Below are 27,819 nucleotides of genomic sequence, written 5' to 3'. Positions count from 1 at the left end.
TTCTCACACTTGGAAAGTGCTAAAAGAACATCTGAAAAGTTTGAAATTTCTAGCCATGAGTTTTGGCCTCTTCAAATTTTTCTTATTCTACCCTCTGCTTTATAATATCTTTGGTTTTAAAACTGCCATCAGAATCACTTTAGGTGAGCCGATTCTTTCCATACAAGACGTCTCAAGAGGAGCATCTTATCCAGAAAAATAGAAAGACACAGCCAACCTGGGTGTGCAGCTTGCCTTCTAACAGCAATCATTTTTGTTATCCCTTAATCCTCTGCTAATTATATTAGGAATGTGGAAGTTCTAGGTATTTAAACAAGATCTCTTCTGCTGCAAAGCATGCCATTCTTTTTTTTTTTTTGCAGTACGCAGGCCTCTCTCACTGTTGTGGCCTCTCCCTTTGCGGAGCACAGGCTCCGGACGCGCAGGCTCAGCGGCCATGGCTCACGGGCCCGGCCGCGCCGCGGCATGTGCGATCCTCCCGGACCGGGGCACGAACCCGTGTCCCCTGCATCGGCAGGCGGACTCTCAACCGCTGCGCCACCAGGGAAGCCCCAAGCGTGGCGTTCTTTTTTAACACTAACTGCCCTCACATGGTTAGAACGGACATAGTGATTCCTCTTCCACTTCTCAATTGCACTTTACGAGAGGAGTCCATGTTTTTTTTTCTTAAAATGAAAAAACATACACAAATGATTGAACATGATGTCAACATGGAGATGCATGGGCAGCTCACCGGTATCTGGACATGAATGCCATTATCTCTAATGTTTCTCTGAGGCCACGACCCAGGCACAGCCCAGCACAACAGCTCACGAGGTGGGTTCTGGAGCCCAACTGCCAGTGTTCAAAGACAGCTCTACCATTTACTAACTAGCAACTCTGGACCAGCCACTTAGTCCCACTGAATCCCAGGTTCAGCCTATGCAAGATGGGGACAATATTATTACTGACCCTATGGGTTTTCTAGAGGTTTCAGTGAACTGGGACTTGCATGGTGTTTAGAACATGCCTGCACGGGATAAGCACCACCACCAAGAAGCCAGTGATCGCGACTGCTGGCCTCTGCTCTCACCCAGCTCTCCGTATGGGGTCAAGCCTCTTGTGGTCCTTCTCTAGAATGCACTTAGTTTCTCAACATGGAAGGGGTTGGCTCTCTGGCACCTCGGAGGTGACCAACAAGCTCTCCAGGCCAAGAGCAGGGATCCACCCCTGTTGAGTCTGCAAATCCTTCACAAAGGTGCATTGAAAGAGATGTGTGTCCTTTCATTCACCAACCGGTAATTTGTGCCGAAAGTTAATGATGCAGGACACTGTCAGAAGCTTGAGTTTCTTGTCTGAAAAGCAGCCAAAAGCCATCTCTCCACAATGGAGGCCCATGGCCTAGTTGCGTCGCTGCCACAACTTCACTCCGGCTAAGACTATACAAAGTGCAGAAGTGCAGAGCTCAACGCGCCCACAGGTGGGTGCTGGGGGCAGGGAAAGTCCAACCTGGGATCGCAGATGGTCATCCTCCAAGGTTTCCAAAACCTCTCAGTGCGTCTTCTCTTTTCCATCTGGGCCGTATTCTTCATCTGTGGCCTGCTGGATCTAACCTGTCTAAAACCTTGCTGTGGATGCTCATGGCACTGTGGAAAGTACCGGCATCTATCTCAGCACCGAGAAGTTATAAAATGCCTTCCCAAGTCCTGCAGATTTAGTAACTTATCTTCAGAACATCCACGTGACACAGTGGAGGGTATGTAATGTTATCTTTTTATGCAAGTTCATATAAAAAGGCATCAGTAACTAATCAGTCTCTTATGAAAACAACCAAGGATGACTTCTCGCTCAGTGTTTCATGTTTGGTACAGATAAGGAAGCCCTCTGCAGCTGGATGAAGGAGAAGCACACAGCATGGCCCATATCCTCAGGAGCATACAAGATAATTCGGTAGATTATACCGATGCCCTGAGAGATACGAACGGCTGAGGGAGTGCTCATCACTGGTAAGGCCAGTTGACTTCCATTTCAGTATCCATTCTCGCCTTCATTCTTACTGAGAGAACCTTGAGTTTGCTTGGGTGGCAGTGTGCCCTGTTAAATTACTCACCCACCCACACTCCCTTGCAGCACGTGGAGGCCAGGTGTCTGGGTTGCCCAAGAAGACATAACTGGAACTTTACAGCAGGGTGTTTCCGGGAAAGCTGCTGTTTTCACAGTGAGAAGAAATGACTCAGTTTTCACACATCTTTTGCCCTTTGCCCTCTCCCTTGGTCCTGCCTGAAACATGGGCAGAATGCCCCAGCAGTTGTCATTTTATTATACGGAAGAAAGTCACATACTAAGGATACGGGAGTGGAGGAAATAATTCCTTGGGATACCTACCTCCAGACTCCTTGCTATATGAAAAATATATGCCCCCGTGTGCCTCAACACTGCAGATTTGGTTGTTAAGAAGTAAAAATGACAAACTTTTATAAAACATTGGTCTGGGTTTATCAAGCACATTCATATATATCTCATCAGATTTCAGGCTCACAGAGACCCTGAAAAGAACTAGCCCCATTACATAGATGGAGAGACTGAGGCCTGGAGTACTCATGGAAGTGACTTGTCCCTAAGTCACGAAGCTGGGGCTTAAACTCAGCTCTTCTGACGTCCAATCCAATGTCCTTCCCACTAAAAACCAGATTCACGATACTGTAAGCCCAAAGCCAAAACGATGTGCATTTACTGGCACTGACAGTGCAATTTAAGTTTGTGACTTGGCCACAGGAGGCTGCAGCCCCAGGTCAAGCTCTGACTTTCGATGTTTCCTCAACAGGCATACAAATTAAAGCGTTTAAAAAAAAAAAAAAAAAAGAGGTCTTGAACTTCTGTTCATTCTTGTTTTGGTGTAAACAGTAAAAAGCAATGCCTTCCTTTAACGGTCTCGATGTGAACTTTACTTTTTTTTTTTTTTTTTTTTGGCTGCGTTGGGTCTTCATTGCTGCACGTAGGCTTTTCTCTAATTGTGGCGGGCAGGGGCTACTCTTGGTTGAGGTGAGTGGGCTTCTCATTGCGGTGGCTTCTCTTGCTGCGGAGTATGGGATCTAGGTGCGCAGGCTTCAGTAGTTGTGGCTCGCGGGCTCTAGAGCACAGGCTCAGTAGTCGTGGTGCACGGGCTTAGTTGCTCCGCGGCATGTGGGATCTTCCCGGACCAGGGCTCGAACCCGTGTCCCCTGCATTGGCAGGCGGATTCTTAACCACTGTGCCACCAGGGAAGTCCCAAATTTTACACGTTATTTAGGTTTTTATTATCTTCAGAATTACTAAATTACTGTCAAAACCAAAATAAAACAAAACAGGATTTTATCACATTACTTTCACCACAAAAGCTAGATTTTTATAAAATGAGAACAAAAAAACCTGTAAGTAGCTTTGTTTACATTTTTAATGGCTGCTGTTTATTCTGTAAATAGAGCACAATTATTCCTTCCTTCTAGTTATTTCCCCTTTAAAATTTACTGCATATGTGTAATAAATATGTGGTCCAAGAAAGGCTTTTCTGCAAGGAAACGTGGCTGAGATTTGAGGCTGGCTGGATCAACAGGGAAGCACCTGCCGGCTCCTCTGGAAGGCCGTTTGCTTATCAGCATGCGTGATGCAGGCCCCTGCTCAGGAAGGGGCGTGGCAATGGACTGCCACTCTGCCTGGTACAGGGTGCATATGGGGTAATTTATCCCGGCAGAGGCTGGCGCAGTAAGGAAAACCGCCCTTTGGTATTCGTATCAAATTTGCACGGACCAGCAGGGAAAGCCAGGCTGCAAAGAGCTGGCCCCTACCAGCCAGAGCCTCAGGATGGGGAAAGGGAGCGGGGAGACAGGAGGAAAAGAGGCTCCTTTCAATGATCTCTTCAGTCTGTTTCCATGGCGATGGCTCCGGAAGCGGGTCAGAACTTTCTCAGTGGAAACAAACAGTGGCTCCAATTCACCATCACCCAAGCCGCGCCGGCCACGCTGGCCGCTGTGCCATCTGGACACAGAGGAACCTGGGGAGGGAGGCGGGGTCCAGGGCTGCTGCCAGCCTTTCTTCTGTCAGCTGTTGGGAGGGGAGCAGGGGAGTCAGTGAAGCCGTCTCTGAAGGCCAGAGCTCGAAGAGCTGCAGGCATGCAGGGCCCTTCCTGGCCGCCTGATCGCGTGCTGCAGGCACAGGGGCCAACCACCTTCTAGGACGGGGGCGTGGGGGCCACCTGCCAGCCCTGCGTCTCCTGGCCGGCGGCACAGAGGATCGGGTCCTTTCCACAGCAACCACGGCCACAGCCTGTCTTTGGGGTTTTTTCCACTTTTAATTCCTTCAGACACAGCTGATGAAAAACTTTTGGATGTTATAAATACTATGAAAATGGGAACTCAAGCTTTCCTATCTTCTCAGATCTCATTTTTTTTAATTGAGGTAAAATGGATGTAAAAACCTCATTATTAGTTTCAGGTGTACCACACAGTGATATGATATTTGTATATACTGTGCAGTCATCACCTCAGGAAGTCTAGTTAACGTCCGTCACCATTCAGATTTCGTGTTTAGGTCCCCACACATCCCCTCTGTCACATCCTCGTGGCCTCCCCATTTCAAGCCATTAAGGGGCTGCCGACTTCTCCCTGAACTTTGTAATTCCGCTGGCTGGTCTCACTTTGCTCTCGGATTGCTTCACGTCCTCCCTCCTTCTGATTCTAAGGCTTTATCTGAAGTGACACACGAGCACCTGCTAGAGATGATTCGGACACCAGGCAGCGCTGCCGGGGACACCATGACGATCACTGACATCCACCGGCATCATCTGCGTGGCCCCAGGACCCACTGGTGACCGAGGTGTGGAGAAGCAGCACAGAGCTTCAGTCCGACTGACAAGAAACAGGTTTTGGCAGAGGTTCATAAAGCCAAGCTGCTGCTTGAGGACCTCCTGGGAAACTTGTTACAGGCTCCAGAGTTCCACATTTGGAGAATCCAATTCATTGGGGCTGGGCGGGGCCCGAGGGTCTGTCTTCAACGAGCTCTCCAGCTGACTCTGCCTTGCGGATGTGCTTGGAACCGCTGTTGTAACCCAGAAGAAAACGGGAAACGCGTTCCCCATCCTTCCTTCTCCATCCCCTCCTTGTACCTGTCTACTCCACCACCTCCAACATACGGAAAGCAGTACTGCCAGTGAGATTTTCAGAAGAGAATACAGAATACACTAAGAGAAAACAAGCAGCCGATATGCTTCAAGCGTTATCCCGACTGTGAAGTTTTATTTGGACAAAGCTTTTAGAGAAGGCTGGGGGCGGGGCTGAGCCTTGACGTGGGCAGCCGTGGGGGACTGCAGTCCATCACCTTAGCTCAGCTGGACTAGGTGTCCCAGATCCCCTCCCCCAACAGGGTCAGCGTGGCCACGTGAGATGTTTCACGTGGGGTGCGCAAAGCAGAAGCAGCGTGTTGGCTGTTTTCTTTCTGGGCTTCAGGGTCAGTGCAGGGCATGAGGCCCTGCTGAGGGCAACACATGTCGTCACGTGTCCCCTGGGTCACTGAGTGGCAGGGCAGCAGCTGGGTGCAGCGCTTGCATTCCTGCCCCGTCTCCTCCTCGGGGTCTCCGATCCTGGGCCCGTGGCTTGTTTCCCTCCCGGGGAAGGACGCCGGCCCCTCCTGCAGGTTCCTGACGTTGGAGGCTCGCTGGGCGGTAGTGAAGACGACTGGGTTTCAGCCCATCCTCGTAGGCGGCCACCTGTCCTCTTTCCTCACTTTCCCACATCATTTGTGTCCCGAGGGCCAGTCCTGCGGACTTGAGGCCACATCACTGGACAAAGAGGGAGCAGCCTCCACAGACACATGAGGTCAAAATGCTATAACGACGTGACCCTAACATCTGCTTGTCCAACAGAACCCTGACTGATAGGGAATTTATGGGGGCTCTCGGCCCCGCCCCTCCTCCTCCAGGCCCTCTGCACTGTGCCCACAGGGTATCATATCACCGTGTCTTGTCTTCTTCGGGGTATCAGAGCATGGCGACCTTTCCGATCCTGTTCCTCTTTCCGGGGCCTAGCATACTCGTCCAAACAGCCGAAACCGGAAAAGTGTTTATTCAATTAAACTTCACTAGAGGCCTGGCCCATCACTTGTCTTCCCTAAGTGCATCCATCCTTGTGTGGTCCTGGTGGTGGAGTCTCTGATAAAGGCCTGGCGCTGGCAGATAAACAGATCGGCATTGGAATCCCACCACTGCGTCACCCAAGGTTTGGACTCGTGATCTCGGTAGGTCCTCTAGTCTTGCTAAACCTCGGTTTCCTCAACTGCCAGCTACCATCTACATTATAGTTTTGTTGGGAGGATTTACAGACGCAAGTTGTAGGTATGGGCCCTCCCTTATTCCTGCCGGGAAAGGAATGCTATTTATTTACTGATAGCCCCCCTCCTCCCCGGCCCAGTGTCCTGGTCACCTCTCCTGCAGGACAGACAATCATCAGTGGCCACCTCTGCATGCTAAATACCTCCTGCAGTCAGTCGCTCGATGCAGCACAGGCACGTGGACTCAAGCCGGGCTGGGTCAGCTGGAGGCTCCCTCACCAGACGGAGCTCGGGGCCATAGAGTTTTCAGAGGGAAACAGCTGAGGTGGAGAATTCTGGCACAGCTGCTCTCACTTGGAGCCCCTGCGTTCTGGAATGTTGAGCCCCTCAAATATGCTGCGCGATGGAGCCCACACGTGTGCGGCCCACACAAACACATATTTCAGCCCGTTGCGACCGCACGGGCTCTGTGAAAGCGGTGGTTGTCTCCCAGCCCTCCCCCACCCTCCTATCTTCGGGGCTTTGAAAGGACAGGAAAGCTCATGGGGGAGAGGCGCATTGTAAGTGACCGTGGCCGCTACGAGCTGTGTGTCTGGCACCGTCTACTGAGATGCAGGATGGAAACCACAGGTGCACTGCCGTGCAGGGCGGCACCCTACCTTCTGCGGCTGCGGAGAGAACAGCGCCTACCTAGCCAGGCGTGGCACTGGGTCTTTCACACAACCACCCTCGGAAGGAGCTTTTATCCTGCACGTCTTATCGATTAGGAACCCGGGGTTTGGAGAATTTAAATCCCACAACTAGCAGAGCTTAAATTCAGGCTCCGGTTCTGTCCAACACCAGAGCTGACATGAGCGACAGCGAACGCGGAGAGCCAGCCCAACGCTGGCCGGTCAGAAAATGAGCGACGGCCCAGGCTAGAAGGAACCTGGAGACCCCCTGACTCAGACTCGCTGCCGTGTCACTGGGAGCTGAAGCCTGGAGGGGTGACAATCACAGACAGACAGGAAGCCCAGCCCCTGGACAGTGACCTTGCCCTCATGTCCACAGCCTTGGCAGACGGCTAGTGTTCAACTGATTAAAGCAAAGGAATACAGACTACATACGCTGAGGCCTGGCTCTTGGTGCAGCCTATTTATTTTCTGAAACTTAAGTTTTCTGTCTGTCTGTCTCACCTCACCCCCTCCTCCCTGTGAGCTCCAAGGACCAGACAGTGGGGGCCCGAGTCGCCTTTGGTGCTGTTCTAACGGGCCACAAGCGCCCACCTCCCTTTCCTGGGGGGACGGTGGGGGGGACACACCCACCTGAACTAGGCAGAACCAACTTGGGAGCCATTCTGAAGAACGTGCCTCCACAAGGCTGCTGCACTCCCCACACGTGCTCTCTCCCCGCGGGAAGACAGCACACCCCACAGCTCTGCCACAAACAGGATGTGGAAACGGGGTGCATTAGTCTCAGCTCCGGGGGACACGGCTTGACCTGGATTTCCCAGCAAACTCGCAGGCCTCATCAGCAATTCTCACCGACTCTGGTCTGTTCCCAAGGAGGACTGATAGCCAATCGCCGTGCACGTGGGCTTCTAGAGCTCACGTTTGCCAATGAGAAAGAGAGCCCCGGCCCGTCACACAGGAGCCCACGCGACCACAGAACTCAGCCCCTGCCTGCCCTCAGGGGGCTTCCACAAACGGATGAAGCCTGAGCCCCTCTCCTCAAGCCCAGGCGCTGGGGACAAGCTAACTGAGGAAGAGGAGGAGGTCCCACTTCGAAAAGAACTTATGAAATTTCTTACACATTTCAGGATTTCTTTTTAAATTGACAAGAATACCCCAAAACTGACTGTGGTGACGGTGGCAAAAACCCTGCGAATATACATTCTAAAACCCACTGACTTGTATCTTTTTTAACAGGTGAGTTGTATGGTATGTGAACTGTATCTCAATAAATCTGTTACTAAGAAGAAAATAAAACAAGTGTACTTTCCCAACAAAATTGCAGGTTTAAAACATTTTAAGGATTTTTAAAATTAATATTTTGTGTGCTTCTCCGTATCATACCTTTATCTGGAGATGTCATGTGGTCTCTGACTTCTCTGATTAACAGAGGAGGAAAAATCTGAGACAACTTGAACAAGACTGCAGAATGGAATTGGGTGCGAAGGGAAGGGGCAGCTCTTAGAAAGAGATCCGGGGATCTGTGGACACTACCATTCTCTCCACTACATGTTTTTTTAAAATGCTTTTAACAGGTGTCTTTTTAGTGCTAATATTCACAAGCAGAAAGCACTGACTTCATATGACACTGCTATCACTTTAGGGAGACACTGGCATGTGCTAGCTGACAGGTGAGACCAAAGTAGGTCTTCTGTAATTCCAGTCCTGGAGATAATCCAGTTTTAATCTTACTTCAAAGTACTGGGGGCATTTAATGAATTTGATGCAAGTATTTAATGAGCACTTGCTCTATGCAAACCACTGTTCTGGATATTAAAGAAAATCCAAAGAGAGGAAGAGAGCGAGCTCACGGCCTCAAGGGGCCCACGATCATGCTGGGTTGGGTGGATTAGAAAAATGCACAAGGGGCTAGAGCCAGGGGCAAGGGCATGAACTTGGGACAGACGGAACAGACAATGGTAACGGGCAAGATTATTGAGCACCTATTAGACGCTTGATAGCTTACTGAGGCCAGTACTGGAATGGTTATCCTCATTATATAGTTGTGGAATCTGTAGATATAAAGGTAAGTAACTAGCCCAGAGCTGAAGAGTTGGAAGAAAGCACCTGGATATGAACCCAGAGAATCTGCCTTCAGGCCAGGCATCTTAACCCCAAGGCTATAATGGCACTTCGACCAGATTAGGATTTTTGTCTCTTGCTCTGGGACCTCAGGCAAGGTAATTATCTCAATGAGTTCATGAAAACTTAAATGATCCCATACAATACAAGTGACCAGCACCAGTGTCCAATACACATAAATAACCCAAGAAGCAGTGCTATAATGTTGACAACAATGATTGTGACATTAAGAGACATCAAAATCCACACAAAATTGCTCCTGGATTCCAAGAGGTGGAAAGAATACAGCCAGCGACGGGACTGAGAAAGCATTCAAGGAGAAGCAGTCATTAAATGAGGTCTTAAAAGAAGGAAATGCTTCCAAGGCAGGAACTCCAGACAACGCAGGAGGCACTTGGAAACAAAAGCATCCCGTGGGTCTGGAACTGGGTCACGTGGCTGGGAAGCTGGGAGATGCAGCAGTAAAGATGAGCTGGTGCTGTGGGGGGGTGGGGGGGGGGGCGGGGGAGGCATGGGGGGGGGGCGGTTTTTGATCACGGAGGTGAAAACCTGCAGAGATCCTAAATTATAAGTGTCCCTGAGGGGATCTCAGCATCCTCTCAGTGTGACGGGACCTAATTGCCTCGCTGTACTTTAGGGAGTAACTTCCTGAACGCTCTTTGCCAGTTTCAGGAGAAGAGCGTTAAGGGTCTCAGGTGGAGTGGTGACGATGAAAAGGAAGGGAACAAGGGAAAGTTAGAGAAGTCGGGAGCAACAATATTTGGCAGTTAGGTTTTGGAATCGTGGAAGAAGAGAGGGAATAAGATGTAAAGGCTGCGTGAAGTGTGGAAAGTGGTCTCTAGGACAAAAGAGGGGACATATGGACAAAGAACAGGTTGTCACAGTGAGAAGGAAGGATAAAGAAGGGGTGGTATGTTCTACCGTAAGAATGTGCAGCTTGGGGTGACTAGAATCGAAATGAGCAGACACCAGGCAAAAGACTGCAAACAGGCAGGTCACCAGACGGGGGGATGGTGCAGAGGGAGAGGCGTAGATTTGACATGGGTGCCCAAGACAGTAGTTCAAAGCCACGGGTGGGGTAGGTATCTTGGGAGAACTTGCAGGCTGGATGAAAGCTCCAGGAGAACAACCAGAGTAAGGGGTGGGCAGGGAAGAAGGGAGCTGCCAAGAGCGGGCGTAAAGTGAGGGGGGAGAAACTGGAAACCACAAAGTCATGGGACACTAAGGGCGGAGAGAGCAGCGTGACCAAGGGAAAATCAGTGCCCAATGCAACAAGCATCTGCGAGGGGAAGGGGCCTCGGACCTTGGAAAGAGCATCTCAGCAGGGAAGGAAGAGAGGAGTCCAGCTTTAGGGGAAAAGTTTAGCAACTAGGAGGGGGGAGAAATGGAATTATGGTTTGGGAGGATGGAGAGATTCTCAAGGGGTGGAGAAGAAGTGGCATATACCAGTGTGCACTCACCCACCCACTCATGCGTGTATCCAACGTTACTGAAAGCCTTTTCTGTAAAAGATCCTGGCCTTAGCGTGGGAGGTCTCACTCACACACACACACACACACAGAGTCACCACATAGGACTATGCACCCATAAGCGCAGTCCACTGCAACAGCAGCAGGAGAGCTCAGGGGTTACAGAGTCCAGCAGCAGGACGCTTCGCCTCCATCTGCAAATCAAGGAAGACTTCTGGGAGAGGCAAGGCCAGAGCTGAGCCTTTAAGGTTGAATGGAAGAATTTCCCTGGAGGTCCAGTGGTTAAGACTCGGCGCTTCCAATGCAGGGGTCCCACATGCTACACGACCAAAAATAATAAAAATAAGGTTGAACAGAGCTTGCGCAGGTAAGGGGGGTGGGGAGGACGGTGAGAGTAGGGGACAGGGCACCCCACCAGAGAAGCAGTCAAGAGGCTCAGCGTCCACGGGAGAAAGCATCCAGGCAGGCAGAGGGTGGATGACACAAGCAATCCGGAGAGTAGGCAGCAGGTGACACAGAGCCGGGGGGAGGGACCAAAGGGGACACATGAATGCCTGCTGGCGCTTCTTCCCTGGAGTCTAGAGGAAAGAGGAGGGGAAGACAAGATTTTTGAGCGGGGAGAAAAGGAAAGTTGACACCTTCCAAAGAGTCACCAGGACTTCCCTGGCGGTCCAACGGTCGGGACTCCACACATCCAATGCAGGGAGTGCGGGTTCGATCCCTGAGCAGGGAACTAAGATCCCACATGCCATGTGGCACGGCCAAAGAAAGAGTCACCAGCTTGCCAGATGAAACAGTTCCGAGAGTGAAGGGAAGCCAAATGGAATAAATGCTTGCATAGAATATTTATAAACTCTATCCATTTTATCCGACCACAGAACACATCTCCCCCCCTTTTATTATATCTTCCTCTTCCATCATGCTACTATATTTTGGGGGCTTTTTCGCCACAGGTAATGAAAGAAAGGGAAACTAAATCAGAGAATTTTCAACTCTAGAGAAAGACTTAGTAGAAAAGAGTTTATAAATATTGGCTAAGGTGAAGTTTTGAGATTTATTTTGGACCTTCCTGCCTCTATAGCTAAGTGAGAGACCCAGCTTATATAAGAATAAAACTCGTTCCTACTTCCAAGTGGACGTTTTAACTGCTGCTATTTACATAAAGCTCGTGAACTCAATTCACCTCTCACCTCTCTATCTGCATAAGCAATACAACTACAGGTACTTTGGAATTAAACCTTAGTGGTTAGGAGCATGAATTCTCAAGTAGGAGTCAATCTGGGATCTGTCACATATTCGCTGTGTCGCCTTGGGCAATTTATCAACCTCTCTGTGCCTCAGTTTCTGCATCCGTCAACGGGAATAAGAGCATCCAGAACAGTACCCTGTGCTCATAGCTGGCGCTCTGGGAACAGATGCTGCATGAAGAAATGAGTGTAGGGTAAAGTGGAGTGTGTCGTACAAGGTTTCTAGGAAAGCTTGGTAAGGGAAGTGGCTTCGGCTTTTTGCCCTTTTACCTTCTTGCCTTTACCCTGCTTCTTCCGTCCTGGAAGAGGCAGCAGCATTTTAAAACCAGAGGGAGGGAAAGGGAAAGGACAGTCTGAGTTCCTGAAGGCTTGCGTGAGCCACAGTGCCAGCTCTGGACCTACCCATGAACAAGAATGTATCTAGTGAACCTTGTATTATTAGATTACGTCACTGTTTGTCAAGTTTTCTGTTACCTGTAACTAAACTTTGTTGACTGAAGAAAAACACATAACATAAAAGTTACAGGTTAAGTTTTATTTGGAGATCTTACTGAAGACTATAGCCCACGGGACAGCCTCTCAGAGGGCTCTGAGGAACGGATCCTAAGAGACAAGGGAGGAACCAGGATATATAGGACTTTTTTCTTTTTTTTTTTTTTTGGCTGAGAAAAAATCACATAGTTGAACATCAAAAGATTACTACTAATCACCAGAAAAGCCAGACATTTCAAGTTAATTATTTTAGTGGCTTTCTATGTATAAGAAGATGCAAGAATCTGGGCTCACTGAAATTATTCCTTAGGTACACATCTTAACTAATAGAGCCAGGATCCAAAGCACAGAATGTCTCCTGGTTCTTCTCCATACAGAATTCCTGGGTGGGAGGCACTGCAGTGGCTGAGGGGCTCCATCCTTACAGAACTGGGATGGAGGCAACACATTCCCTGCCCACACCCACTCCGAATAGGTACAGTTCAAAGATGTTCTCCAACAAAAACGGCTTGCTCTCAGTTATTCTTGAGAATAACTGGTGAGTAACAAAAATTTTAACTAACGTTCACCTTTTCAACCAGTCGTCACAAATCCAAGATTGGTGTAATAAAGTGGATAGTCCCATCAATAGGCAATGCAAACAGATATAAATAGAAGAGGTTCAAATTAAAGCTCCTTTGGCCTCCTTTATTATATTTTCAGTGAAAGCATATGGAGGGCCCACAGACTGTAAGAAAATAAGGATCAATGGGGACTCTGTCACACTGTGAAAGGGGGGTGGGAGGGGGGCGGCTGGCAGGTCCATTCCCTCCCTCCCTCCCTCCCTCCCTCCCTCCCTCCCTCCCTCCCTCCCTCTCTCTCTCTCCCTCCCTCCCTCCCTCTCTCTCCCTCCCTCCCTCCCTCCCTCCCTCTGGTCCATCCCTGCTTTCACCATGCAGTTCCTGCATCTAGATGCCAGATGGGCCAAGCCAAATAGAGCCCAAGCAGCCCCCCACTTGTCAGGCTACCCAGGTGCTCTCAGTTCAGGTATGTTGGAATTCTCACCGCTGGTCTCCCCCCAACAAAACCCACCTCCTGGGTGTTTTCTTGCCAGAGTTATATTCCTGTAGCTTAAGACTTTAAACCTTGTGAAATGCGGAGAGGTGATGTATTTTTTAGAAAACAGACATTTGCATCATAATTAATGCCTGATACTTTTCTTACAACAGGTTTAACTGGGGGAGAAGGGCAGGCAGGGGTGCTGAGGCCCCTGAGACAACTGTGAGGAGAGGGGACAGTGGATCTGGAAGGGCCGTCAACCTCTCAGCTCCCCTGTTACCTGTTGCCATTATCTATGCCTCCGCTTCTAAGGTGGTGCTGGATTTGTCCGCTTTTGTTTACTGAGTTCTCCTGCCTTCTGAATAAAAAGTAGAAGAAACCATCTGCCAATAAAACAACACTGCTGACTCAGAAGGATATTTTGGTTGGAAGATACTCTGCAGACACTCACCAGACACGCTTGCAAAGTTACCAGCAAGGATTTTCACTTGAAGAATAGCCTTTTGCATGTCAAAGAACTTGCATTTTCAAGTAGAAAAATACAAATAATTCAATATAAACACTACATCAAACCTACTCAGATTATAATCTGACCTTGAGTGTCCAGGGTGATACCTCATGTTTAAAAAGACAAAAAAAAACCCAAATTTTGGAAGATTTAAACCCAAAGTCATCATCAATTTCAGAGTAAGTATCACCATTTTGCAGCCATCACAGTAAAAACTGATTCAGGCAAGAATCGTTAAAAGAATCTAAAACCATTAGGTAAAAATTTAATGAGGAACAAGACATTTACATAGTCTCAGATTATCTTCCCACAGAATACTTATTAATTACAAGAGAAAATTGTAACTTAGAAGAAACCTGACAGACATCACTCTAACCAAAAGATCAGAATTAATATCACCAACGATGGGACAAACTGACATCATGATGTAATGCACTGTGGAGGCCACAACACCAGAAATGCATTACCTGAATCTTAAAAAAAAAAAAGAAACAAACAAAAAAAAAACCCAGATCAAGAAACATTTCACAAGACACCTAGCCTACACTCTCAAAAAATATCACAAAGAAAAGCCAAGAAAGCCTTTCAGATTAAATGTGCAAGAGACATGACATGTAAATGCCATGAGTAATTTTTTTAAAGTGCTGGATTGAAAAAGAAATGCTATAAGAATTATTATTGCAACAACTAGAGAAACTTGAATATTAACAGTATATTAGGAAAATCACTATTAAATTTTTTAATTTGGTAATTATATTGTGGTTCTCTATAAGATTGTCCTTGTCTTAGGAGATACATGCTAAAGTATTTAGGAGTGAGGGTCATGAGGTGTGCAACTTAGTGAAGTAACAGTAAAAATTAATGATATTACATAAGTGTGTGTACGTGTGTAGAAGAGAGAGACCAAGCACGCAGATTGGTGAGTCTAAGTAAAAGTTATATGGGAGTTCATCACACAATTCTTGTAACCTTTCTGTATGTTAAAAAACTTTCAAAAGTTTTTTTTTTAATTAAAAAAAAAGTGTCATTGTTTTCAAAAACCATTTAAAGGGAAGTGGAGGATGAAATGGATTGAAATATTTAAATTCTTTAGAAACAAATTTAAATAAACTATCTAATTTAACAGAAGCAGGGTGGTAGTATTACAGATGGGAAGGTGGGGATTGTCAGCAGCAGTGTGTGTGTGTGTGTGTGTGTGTGTGTGTGTGCGTGTGTGCGTGTGTGTCTCTGTATGTGTGTGTCTGTGTGTGTGTGTGTGTCTCAAAATTGTTAACCTCAGGAGGCTGTCAGTCTTTCGCGGGGCCACAGCACCATGCCACATTTTACTAAGTGGAGGATATAAACACAGAAAGAATGACTACCCACAATTGTGGGGAAGGAGAAATGCCTAAATAAGATCAGTACAGATTTGGTGACTTGGTGAGTCACTTCCTCTTAGGAAGAAAGGCAAACATTTCTTGTCCACTGTAAGATTCAGAGAGTCTGAGAGATGACCTGAGTTCTCAGCCTGAATCATGCCATTTAGGTAGCAAACCAGGTCAGAAAAGCCACAGCCCCTTCACTCAGTGTTTCTGCCCACACTTGGTTCAACACCACCACCGTACCTCCAATTTCAAAATCAATGTCAACTCAGCTCTCTTGGCTATTTCAGCCTCCACACTACTAAGTTCCTGGGAGAAGACATGCAAGTTAGACAAAGGAAATTCCTATTTACTGCACATTTACGTTCCAACCTTTTTTTTTTTTTTTCCCTTTGGTGCACAGGCCTCTCACTGTTGTGGCCTCTCCCGTTGCGGAGCACAGGCTCCGGACGCGCAGGCTCAGTGGCCATGGCTCACGGGCCCAGCCGCTCCGAGGCACGCGGGATCCTCCCGGACCGGGGCACGAACCCGCGTCCCCTGCATCGGCAGGCGGACCCTCAACCACTGCGCCACCAGGGAAGCGCTACCTTCCAACCTTGAGTGGGCAATGGCCTTGGTTTTCTTTTGCTCATCACCCCTAACATTCCTCAGGCCTGATCCAAAGCTGCTTAGTGGGGACTGAAGCTTTGGCACACAGCAGCCTTCCCTCCTGGAAGCCGCGTCTGTGCCAGCAGCACACACACGTGGATGGATTAGGCAGAGCTGTGCTGTAAAGCACACACACGCTCGCCTAACGTGTGCTTTTCATTCCAGAAATACTTGATGCCTAAACCACTTCTATGCCTCTCTTGGCCTGAAACAGTATGAGTGGCTCTGTGCCAGAGGAAGTGTCTGTTTAAAGATGTGGACTTTCTCAAAAGTTCTTTACCTCAGAAAATCATAAATAGAACATTCTACCATAATTATGATAGAAAGTATTAAAGGGAAAGGTTATAGGGAAAAAAATTGCTTTGTTTTGTTTTTAAGTGGCCTAAAAGAAATACTGGAAATATAAGATGTAACATAGAATTATCTTCCATGAGAGTAAAAATTACAGGGTCCAAGTTAGGACAAGGAGGCAAACGTACTACCTTTAACAGGAAAGGGTAGTGAGCCTTTGTCATCTCTGTCACAAGCATTTATCCTTGTTTTAAGGTCACCCACCAAAGCAAGGTGCATAGAGGGTACTGTAATCACTGTTTTATTCTGGAATGTATTCTATTTTTGTACTTTGTTTCCTTATGACTTCCATCTTATATCAAAAACCAGTGTAAAAGAAGAAAACCATTTTGGTTGACTTAGCTGTCTTTCCTTCTCTCCATGCTCACTTATTTAAGCTCACTTACCCTAAGGAGTGTAAAATCAATTAACACTTTGCAGAATCCTCTTCATCACCAATGGAATTACGAAACACACTCATCCATCTACACACACACACACACACACACACACACACACACACACACACACATCATGTAAGGAAAATGACATCAAGCTCTGTAGTACATACACAATACGATCACCCATTTCACGTCCCTCAGGATGGACATAAAAGACACCTTAGAAATTCTGCTCCTGGACAGAAGGAAGAAAACTTACTTTCTTTCCACTTCTGGTGTTGACACGGTGCTACAGAAGCCCAGTGACTCCTAGGAGAGAAGATTCACAGTGTCAGCGCAGGCAGAACAGCAGGCTTCATCTGATTTGTACATAATACCACTTTAAAAAAAAAAAAAAAAAAAGACGGAAGCAAAAATAGACGATTAAAGTCACTGTGCTTACTTCGATCTGGGACCGCAGCTGAAGTGACATTGGGCTGGCTTCGGGTTTCTCCTAAAACAGAACAGATGCTGGTTTAATGAGACTTCCAAACGTGGCATACACCAGAGACAAATAGTTGTGTAAGAAGAGATGGAGGGATTTGGAAAATGCTAGGGTACGGTGGGAAGACATGGAGGAGATAAACAGATTTTCTGGAAAAACTATTTTTTAAATGAGAGCCATATCCTTTTAAAATTGATCTGTTTTCCAAACTTCATCACTTGACACTGTTGATAATTTTACTGCAGAAGAGAAAAGCACGATCTAACTGAAGGGTACTAAGAGTTAATGGTGAAATGATGCTCTGGATGTGATTAGACCGTCATCAGGACACAGAATTTACTATGATCCATTTGTGCCATAAAGTCATAAAGAAGAGGCAGAGGACTCACACAATTTTAGAGATAAAGTCATAGAGTATAACACGCACTTTATGGTTTAAAAAAAAAAAAACTGTATCCTCTTCGAAAGAAAAAAAAGAGAGAGAAACCTGTTACCTGTGATAAAAAATAATATATTGAAATAAGTTTTGAGAACAAAACAGGATAATTACACTATTAGAAGTGTTAGAATATGCTATAAGAAAATGACAGTTATACTAGTAAATAGAGCACAGAGCACCGCACTGATAATTTTTCATAAGTAGAGAAAATTGTTAAAACTAAATAGGTGCTAAAGCGGAGGTTCACATCAAAGTGTGATCCAAGTCCAGGGTGGTCCCCGGCTGATCAGCAAGTCATAAGCAGGATGACGGGCAGTTTTAGAGGAAGAAGTAATATCATTAATGTTGTACAAGTTTGAACTACCAGATTAATTATGAATTTTCCAATAATCCTATTGGGTTCTTAATGACTGCTATCTTCTTCACGACTGTACGTACACTATATGAAGACTGTTTTGTTGGTCTCAGCTAACATCAGGAAATGGGGGCAGATCATCCAAATTACAAATTCTCACTTGCATCTAATTGTTCATTTTTTTTCAGGTTGGCTATTTCATCATTAGCACAACTGCAAATGAAGACCAATATTTTAAAACTTAGCAATGAAACAGTAACGTAAGTGTAGCTCGGAGTGAAAGTATAAATGTAAACAAGGTAACAGGAATCCGGTACAAATACAGAAGATAAAATGAATGTGTTGGGGTGATTAAATCTGAGAACAGGATGATGTGGACAAGTAGACCACAGGAGAAGTGTTTAATGGACTGGTAACCCACTCACCTCCAGTCCCAGGACCTTATTTGTTATGAAAAAATATCAGGGTGGTGTGAAGCCCCAATGAACTTCTCTTTGGTTAACATCCTCCCGGTTTTTATTGTCACCTTTGTTTATAATGATCAAATTTATATTCTGTCGCAAAACAATGTACGGAAATGTTTGTGTTACATTCCAAGTCCAATTGGTATGATGTCAGACTCAAGTTCAATCAACATAGGGGATATGTATTTCAGACGTTCTTGGTGCTTTGAAACCAATTACGATGCCCTGATACCTAACCTCTTAGCATTATCACATAGAGGAATTTACAAACTTAAACAGCAGGAGGTAAGCAAAGGTATAACTTGCAATTTTTTCATCTTAAGTCTTCCTGTTCAGGAGTCAGTATGGAAGCCTCGGCATTTTGACACAACTCTATTAGTTCCTCTGAAATGGTCCCTCTAACACCCAACTCCATAACCATCAACACAAAGTAACTGATTCGACTCTCTTCCCCTCCTCTGTGCTTAACTTTCTTCATACACTAAATCTCTACATTACTCGGTAACGTAGACCATGACAGGAAATGACCTGCTTTTATTGTACATTTTTATCTGCACTTTTCTAATACATTTTATTTATTGAGCGCATCACTTGTTACTCCACACCATAAACACAATGTTTACGGTATATTATGCAAAATGTACCCGTTTCTGCATACAAAGCTGATGCTTGTTAACAATTATATTAAACGTTTGATGATCTGGAACGAATATTCTAAACAATTCATTTTCACATGTTAGTTTGTCACTTATAATAGACATTTGACTGTGCTGTAGCTACTTAGGAAATTGGTTGGGTGTGTAGTTTGATATATAATGTATTAAAATTCACCCCATTAAAATAATGGACCCAGTTACTGTTTCCATGCAGAACATCTGTTTTATCAGGAACAGGATATGTTTAACAGGAGATCTTGCACAATGATGTTTCTAGTGGTTTTTTTTTTCCCCCAGAATATGCCACAAAATAATGTTGTTCAGAGCAAACATTATTAATTTCATCTCTCAAGGAGAGACGACCATCATTGTTAAGAGGCATTTCTTAGAGTAAACGTATCCTAAAGTAAAAATATTACAAAATTGAGGAGCAGGTTGTAAAATTATCCACTAAGTTAAGGGCCCATATGATGTTTGGTGAGAAAACAGAATGGACTATGGGCAAAATTCCATCATTATGACATTCATGGATGTCACATGATATTAATGACAAACATACAAAAGACTATCATTCTATCATGTTCTTGTGAATGCGATGAAACCCATGTGGACCTACCATCTAGCCTAAAAATGGAACATTACAAATAAGAGTTAAAGCTAGCAGGTGTTCTGACGTATACTTGGATAAAACACCTTATGTACAGAGCATGAAACAAATCTTGAAAATGTGTCATACACACTTAAGGAAAAAGTGCTGGACAACTTTTTATTCTGTTTATCTCTAAAAAAAATTAAATTTTTTTTCACAGCACAGTGTGAAATGAAAAAGTGTGACAGAGTCAGGCAGAAGGAGGACCTGTAGTGTGTGCAGCAATAAAGGGTATTGTTTACGTAATTCAGAAGGACAGAATCAGGTCAGAATGGGCAGAGAATCTGCAGCAACATGGATGGATCTAGAGATTATCATACTAAGTGAAGTAAGTCAGATAGAGAAAGTCAAACATCCTATGATATCACTTATATGTGAAATCTAAAAAAAAAAAAAAAAATGGACCTATTTACAAAACAGAAACAGACTCACACAAAGCAAACTTATGGTTATGAAAGGAAGTAGGGGAAGAGGAATAAATTAGGAGTTTGGGATTGACAGATACACACTACTATATATAAAATGGATAAAGAAAGTCCTACTGTATAGTACAGGGAACTATATTCAATATCCTGTGATAAACCATAATGGAAAAGATTCTGAAAAAGAATATATATATATATACACACACACACACACACACACACACAAATAACTGAATCACTTTGCCATACACCCAAAATGAACACACTGTAAATCAACTATACTTCAATTTTTAAAAATTAAAAGAACTATTGGGGGAAAAAAAAAAAAAAAAAGAATGGGCAGAGAAAGGCTCCTGATGAAGGGGAAGGTGGAGTAAGAAGAATTAAAGAGATACACCTGATTGCCCAGCCGCTAACTACTTTATTCTGGGAATAATGGATGGTCTACAATACAATTCCTGATTTGGAAGTCATCACGTTGATGGAAATAATAAAAATTGTGAATACCATCAAAATCACTGAGTATGTATGTATCTTTTGGGCATGTTACGAAAAGTGATGATCCCTGAGAAATAAGATTCTTCTCTCTCTCTCATTAACATATTCTGACTGTTCCAGTTGCTACTGCTGTGTAACAAATCATCCCAAACTTAGTTACATAAACCAACAAGAATTTTATTTTGCTCACAGATTCTGCAGGTAATTAAGGAAGGGCACGGAAGAAAAAGCTTATTATCTCTGCTCTATGATGTCTTCCTCAGCTGGGAAGATTCAAAGGGGGCGGGGGATGACTTGATGGTTGGAGCCATAATCATCAGAAAGCTCACTTACTCACATGTCTGAAGGCTGATGCTGGCTAACAGCTGGGACTGAAGCAGGAGGTATCAGCTGAACACCTATACATGGCTGTTTCCAGAGACAGAATACCAAGAGAACCAGGCAGAGGTGTATTACCTTTTTTTTAAAAAAGTTACAATTTATTTTTTTTAATTTTTATTTTATATTGGAGTATAGTTGATTAACAATGTTGTGTTCGTTTCAGGTATACAGCAAAGTGATTCCATTGTAGATAGTGTATTTGTATATGTGTATATGGATAATGGAATCACTTTGCTATACACCTGAAACGAACACAACATTGTTAATCAACTATACTCCAATATAAAATAAAAATTAAAATATCTAACCAAAAGGGCCTATGTATAGCACAGGGAACTCTCCTCAATATTTTATAATAACCTAAATGGGAAAAGAATTTGAAAAAGAATATATATATATATATATATATATATATATATATGTATTACCTATTATAAGATAGCCTCATACACTGTCACTTCTGCTGGACTCACAAGCCCTTCCGGAGGCAAGAGTCTGAGCTCCATCTCTCATTTGGAGGAGGGTCAAAGTCACATGGTAAGAAGAGCACTAGGATGGGAGGTATCATTGAGGCTGTTTGGAAACTACAGTCCACCATACTGACTGCCAAGGAGATGGGAGTTCAGGTAAGTTTTTGAAACCAGGAATGAGATGAGACTATTTATTCCTGACAATGTCCTGAAACATTCTTTTGTGATTTTTATAGAGTTTACTCAAGCAGCATATCATGGCAATATATTTCATCCTGAACTTATCACATAAAACAAAAAAGAAGCAGACACAGATACACAGAACAAACTAGTGGTTACCAATGGAGAGAGGGAAGGGAGGAGGGACAATACAGGGGTAGGAGGGAAAAAGAGTTATTAATGGTATTGTATGACATCATGTGTGTGAAACTTTTGAAAATTGTAAAGCACTACTGAATTTTTTTAAAAGTTGAAGTATCACAGTGTTTTAGGCTACAGTTATTATTTGTCTCTTATTTCAAACTTATTATAGAAAATCTCAAATATACAAAAGGAAGGAGAACAGTATATATAACAACCTCCCAAATGCTTATTACCTAGCATCAACAATTATCTACTCATCAGGATCAACTCTGTTTCATCTATACCTTCACCCATAATTCAGCTCTACCCTTTACTTTGAAGAAAATCCCACACACCGTATTGTGAAATATCACACTTTTTTTTTTTTTTTTTGCAGGACCTTAGTTCCCCGACCAGGGATCAAACCCAGGCCCCCTGCAGTGAAAGCATGGAGTCCTAACCACTGGATTGCCAGGGAATTCCCTCACAATTTTCAATGTTAAGGTTTAGCTATCAGGGTTTCTTACATCCTAACTGTGGCTCAGTCTTGAGCAAATGGCTCAATTATCAAGAATTCGACTCTTTCCTAGCACTGGAAAACTTCCTTTGGTCACTGCAAAAAAAAAATCACTTTCAACAAATTTAGATATTCCATCTAAATGTCGCAAAGAACATGAAGAAACACACTCCAACTTGAACACAACCACAGAGTTCATTAGAGAAGGACTCACTACTGTTTCCCAGGTATAACTCTATCATCCTAATACTTTTTGAGTATGATATGCTCATTGATTTTGCTCTTGACAGAATATATTCTAAGAAGTATTTTATGAGCAATAACTCCCAACGTTGGTCCATGTTCAATACGGGCATCCAGAGAGCCACACAACACTGGAAGCTGAGCCTGAACCTGTAATTATAGGTTAGGGTATCATAACTTAAAGTTTAAAAAATTTAAAAAGAAAAGTGGATGTATGGAACTTGACCTATGAATTAAACTGCTTATCATTCAGTAACATGTGTAGGTAGGCCTTAGTTAAGAATGACAAATATCATTAACATTACAAATTCTTAGTGAGTCTGTAAATTACAAACGCTTAAGGAAACCTCCCTAACTTAATGAAGTATTAACAGAGAAAGCCAAAGCAAAATACAAATATTGCCCAACATGGGTGCATGTAAGTATGTGCACAGGAAAGGGTCTGAGAGGATCTACACTTCTATTCTCTTTGCAGCTTTCTACAAGCATGTAATCTTGCATTACACCTTCATTACTTCTTTTTCTAACAATGGGAAATCAGCTTAAAAATACAATCTCCAGGCTTCCCTGGTGGCGCAGTGGTTGAGAGTCCGCCTGCCGATGCACGGGACACGGGTTCGTGCCCCGGTCTGGGAGGATCCCACATGCCGCGGAGCAGCTGGGCCCGTGAGCCGTGGCCGCTGAGCCTGCGCGTCCGGAGCCTGTGCTCCGCAACGGGAGAGGCCACAGCAGTGAGAGGCCCTAGTACCGCAAAAAAAAAAAAAAAAAAAAAAAAAAAATACAATCTCCAAACCAGACTTACAGTGGTGATAATTTTGCAATACATACAAATGTCACATACAAATATCAAATATTATGCTGTACTCCTGAAACTAGCACGATGTTTACCCCTCCTGCTTTTCCAACTGTACAGTTCACTTGGCTTTGAGCACTGACAGCGTTGAGGGAGGGAGAGATGTGGCGAAGGGTATGTCAGTTATACTTCAATTTTTTTCTAAGTTGTAACAATAATATTATAAATACTAAGAAATGAAGAAAAAATGTTTTAAAATTAAACAAATTTAAAAACAAATGATTACTTATAATATGATATCATATCATATCATATGATGTCACTTATATGTGGAATCTAAAAAAAGATACAAATGAACTTATTTAGAAAACAGAAAGAGACTCATGGACATAGAAAACAAACTTATGGTTACCAAACGGGGAAGATGGAGGCGGTAAATTTGGAGTTTGGGATACAGCTACACAATACTATATATAAAATGGATAGGGACTTCCCTGGTGGTGCAGTGGTTGAGAGTCTGCCTGCCGACGCAGGGGATACCGGCTCGATCCCTGGTCCAGGAAGATCCCACGTGCCGCGGAGCAGCTGGGCCCGTGAGCCATGGCCGCTGAGCCTGCGCGTCCAGAGCCTGTGCTCCGCAACGGGAGAGGCCACAACAGTGAGAGGCCCGCATACGGCAAAAAAAAAAAAAAAAAAAAAAAAACCCACTCAGGGCAGAGTAGGACCAGAAAAGCAAGTATCCTGCCCTCATCCTTGCCCCAACTTTGTTTCCACGTTCTTGTGGAAATCTACACCTCTCCCTTCCTTAATGCTGGCAGTGCTGGAAGCCAGATGAACTTCACAGCTGGAAAAGCTGAAGGATAAACCCCTCTCCTATTCCAAAAGCGAGGAGGAAGAACATCAGGCGCCCACCGGCTCTGCTTAGCATCCCGTTCTCCTCCTCCAGCCTGGGTACAGGAAGGAGGATGCGAAAAAAGTGAAAGGACAGTGCTCACAGCTTTCAGCTTCAAGTGAAACGCCACATGCTCTTATTAATGTGTTCAGTTAATGGAGGGAACCAAGCTGTGAATTGCTGGGCAAAGTTGCTGCTGGTGGTCGATTTTAAGATGCACGTGGCATCTCTCACTTGACAAGAAGACTGAAGTGGTGGTACCTCCCGTTGGCCGAGTCCCCTCCCCTCTCGTCTGACTCCTCCTTTCCAGCCCGTCAGTGTGGCATGTGTTCATTTTCCCAGGATTTAAACCTCAGTGTTTTCTTAGGCGTTTTCTCACTCCCCATCACATCAGCTACTAGGAGCTGCTGTTTCTCCCTTCACATGGCTTCTTGCATCCGGCCAACCCATTCCATTCCCACAGACACCAGCTTCTTCGCGGTCCTCTCCTCACAGACCTGGACGGCGCCGCACAGCGGGGTGGGAGGTGATGACGTCAAGCCAGGAGAATTGAGTTCCAGTCCGGCTCCCGCTTTAGACCTCCGTTTTATTTTATTTGGTTTTTCCAATGGCAGTGAAAGAGAAATGGACCATTTGATTCTCTTTAAGTTCCTTTTGGACTCTAAAACCCCAGGATGGGGCAGTGTCATGCCCATTCAAGCACTACTGGCCATTAAATCTTCTTGAAATCCTAATGCTATGTCCTTGCTATTTAAAGTGATTCGTGTACCATGAGCATTAGAATCACCCGGAAGCTTGTTAGGAAGGCAGCCTTGGGCCCCACCCCAGACCTCCTGAATCAAAATCTGCATTTTTACCAAGATCCCCAGGTGACCCATTTGCTCATGTCACTTGGAGAAGCACACTGCTTTGTACTCTGTGTCATTTCTCTGTTCCAAAATTTTCCCAGAATGTGGAAACACAATACCAGCAGGATAAAGTCCCCATTTCTGAAGGAGAGGGCGTTTGACCGACAGGCCGGATAATAAACCGGGCGCTGGGTCCAATGTCTTAGAGACCAGGCGCTGGGTCCAATGTCCCCTGAGTGCGTGCTCTCCTAGTAGGTTCACTTCTGCTTCTTTTCCACCCAAACCCTAGTCATCCTTCAGATCCAGCTACAAACTCACCTCCCATTAAACCTTCGCTGCCCACTGTGCCTTAAATACCTCTCCTGAGGGTCTCCCTACGTGTAGCTACTCTTCTGCTCACTTATTTGCACTGTATTCCCTCAACTAGACTGTAAATGCCTTCTTGGTTTTTTTTTTAAATAAATTGTATTTATTTATGTATATATGTATGTATGTATGTATTGGCTGCGTGGGGTCTTCCTTGCTGCGCGCGGGCTTTCTCTAGTTGTGGTCAGCAGGGGCTACTGTTCGTTGTGGTGCGCGGTCTTCTCATTGCAGTGGCTTCCCCTGTCGCAGAGCACACGCTCCAGGCATGCAGGCTTCAGTAGTTGTGGCACGCAGGCTCAGTAGTTGTGGCTCGTGGGCTCCAGAGCACAGGCTCAGTAGTTGTGGCTCATGGGCCTGGCCGCTCCGCGGCCTGTGGGATCCTCCCGGACCAGGGTTCGAACCCATGTCTCCTGCATTGGCAGGCGGACTCTTAACCACTGCGCCATCAGGGAAGCCCTGTAAATGCCTTCTTAACGGGGATTCATTGTACCCACAGACAGACAGACAGACAGACAGACAGACAGACAGACACACACACACACACACACACACACACACACACACACACACAGAGTCTCACAGTCCAACAAAAACTATTCAGCACTTATTATGGACCAAGCCCCATGTGAAGTTCTAAAGAGGCAGCAGTGAACAAGACAAGGGTCCCTCTCCTCATGGCTGTTACTTTCTGAACAAGAGAAGTGCTTGATGGCTATCTACTGGTTTGATCTGTTTAAACTGGATTACTTTGCCAGTAATTCTGACTCTTCCATTAATTTTTCATTCCAGTGCTACTGATTGGGACATGTATTTTCATGCTTTAAGATTTCTTTCAGGTTGCAGAGTTACATCGGTAAGTAAAAGCAATTCAACAAATATTCTCAGAAAGATCTACAACTTAGACCTATAAGAACTTAAAAAGACCATGTTGAGGTATCGAATCACTTTTAGGGTAAAATCTGTAGTGGTCTGTGTGTTCTAAATTCGGTCCCACAGCTTGTCATATCTTATTTTACCTAAATCGTTCATAGGTGAAACAGGAAACGTTAGTCATTTTCAGGCTCCTGTAAATAAGCTCACCGCCCAGCATACGAAATTTTTTCTAGTGAGTGAAAGTGAATGGAAAACTACTCTCATCTCACCACATCAAAGAAGAAATGTTCCAAGGAAAAAGCTTTTTTTTTTTTCACAGTTGAATGCTATTACACTAACTGCAGCCTTAAAACCCAGCTATAATAAACAGATCAGTGAATTTCTATGAGCATTGATAAGAAACCAAAAGTGGCAATTTCCACCTGGACATTAGTGCTCTGTGGTAACTCAGTGTTCTTGCTGCATTAGTCCGTGTTCTCTAAGCATTTGTTACATATTTATTAGACCTCTCCACATTCCAAAAAATGACTTAAAATGCCCGATAAAACTTAAGTGCAATGCTGTCTGATAACGTTAAAAAAACTAATGTAAATGATATAAAGGGGGAGAAAAATCAAGACTGTGTAGTAAAACTGGTCCATGAATTAGGTTAGTTCACAAAATTCCGGTTATGGATTCTACACTAAAGACAGACCACACATTTGGGGCTAAGCTTCTAATGTTTAATGCAAAGGAGACATGATTGGTTAGATTGACGTTATCCATCATGAGAATGAGAATTTCTCCTCTGGCTTCTGGCAGAGAGGACACTATATCACACTGACCAACGTCACAAGCCACGCCCCTGCAGAACTGTCCCACACGTGCTTTAACTTCAGCAAAGCTGGAGGTAGGCCTGAGATCCCCTAGTGAAAACCAAGGGACCTCCCAAGGGGACATTCATGAAATGCACATCCTCCTATCTGCTGGAAGTACCCAGGACAGGGGCAGAACTCAGTCCGGGGAGAAAGCAGGGTGAGTTCTGCCATCTTGAAGCATGACTGTGCTAAAACACAGGGGAGAGTCAGTGAATGTTAGATGAATTGGTTAAAATCGGGGATAATTTGAATCTAAGAGTGTCAAGCTTGGTACTCTCATGCCTCATTTCAAACAACAAAGCAGTACGATTCTTTAATTTCTAAACTGTCTTAGGAAACGATATACTAGATCTTCCAGGCTACAACTTTAACAGTGTTGAGTACATAGCATGCACCAAGCATCCTGAAGAGAGGTAGGAATAAGACCTAAACCGTTGCCTGATGATAGATCATTTCAATAAAATGCATCACAGTCGAAGAATGCACCTTTTACTATGAACAAAATTCACACAAGTATGTCATGTCATATAAATGTAAATATTAAAGGCACAGTGTCATGAAGACATTTTAATCACCCTTTTAAAAAAGTTGTTAGAAAATTCCCTGGCGGTCCAGTGGTTAGGACTTGGTGTTTTCACCGCCGGGGCCTGGGGTCAATTCGATCCCTGGTCGGGGAACTCAGATCCTGCAAGCCGTGCGGTG

General features: G+C 44.8%; 1 protein-coding gene across 11 annotated transcripts in view; it reads right to left on the bottom strand.

Moving 5' to 3' along the window:
- Window positions 1–27,819, bottom strand: part of SASH1 (SAM and SH3 domain containing 1) — a 668,710-nt gene that overhangs the window by 83,351 nt on the left and 557,540 nt on the right. For 6 of the 11 annotated variants that reach the window (XM_067010989.1, XM_059083442.2, XM_067010983.1 and 3 more), the window contains exons 3-4: window positions 17,008–17,058; window positions 16,825–16,874 (exon numbers count right to left, since the gene is read on the bottom strand). The exons of 3 other annotated variants lie outside the window; for them this stretch is intronic. In XM_067010989.1, coding sequence (XP_066867090.1) covers window positions 16,825–16,874; window positions 17,008–17,058 — 101 coding nt within the window. The remainder of the gene's footprint in view (window positions 1–16,824; window positions 16,875–17,007; window positions 17,059–27,819) is intronic. 2 more of the 11 variants (XM_067010988.1, XM_067010982.1) reach the window with 1 other exon arrangement.

The sequence above is a fragment of the Kogia breviceps genome, chromosome 13 (genome assembly GCF_026419965.1).
Source record: "Kogia breviceps isolate mKogBre1 chromosome 13, mKogBre1 haplotype 1, whole genome shotgun sequence".
Taxonomy (NCBI): domain Eukaryota; kingdom Metazoa; phylum Chordata; class Mammalia; order Artiodactyla; family Physeteridae; genus Kogia; species Kogia breviceps.
Note: the sequence above shows the minus strand (reverse complement) of the source record. Positions and strands in the feature narration are given on the sequence as shown.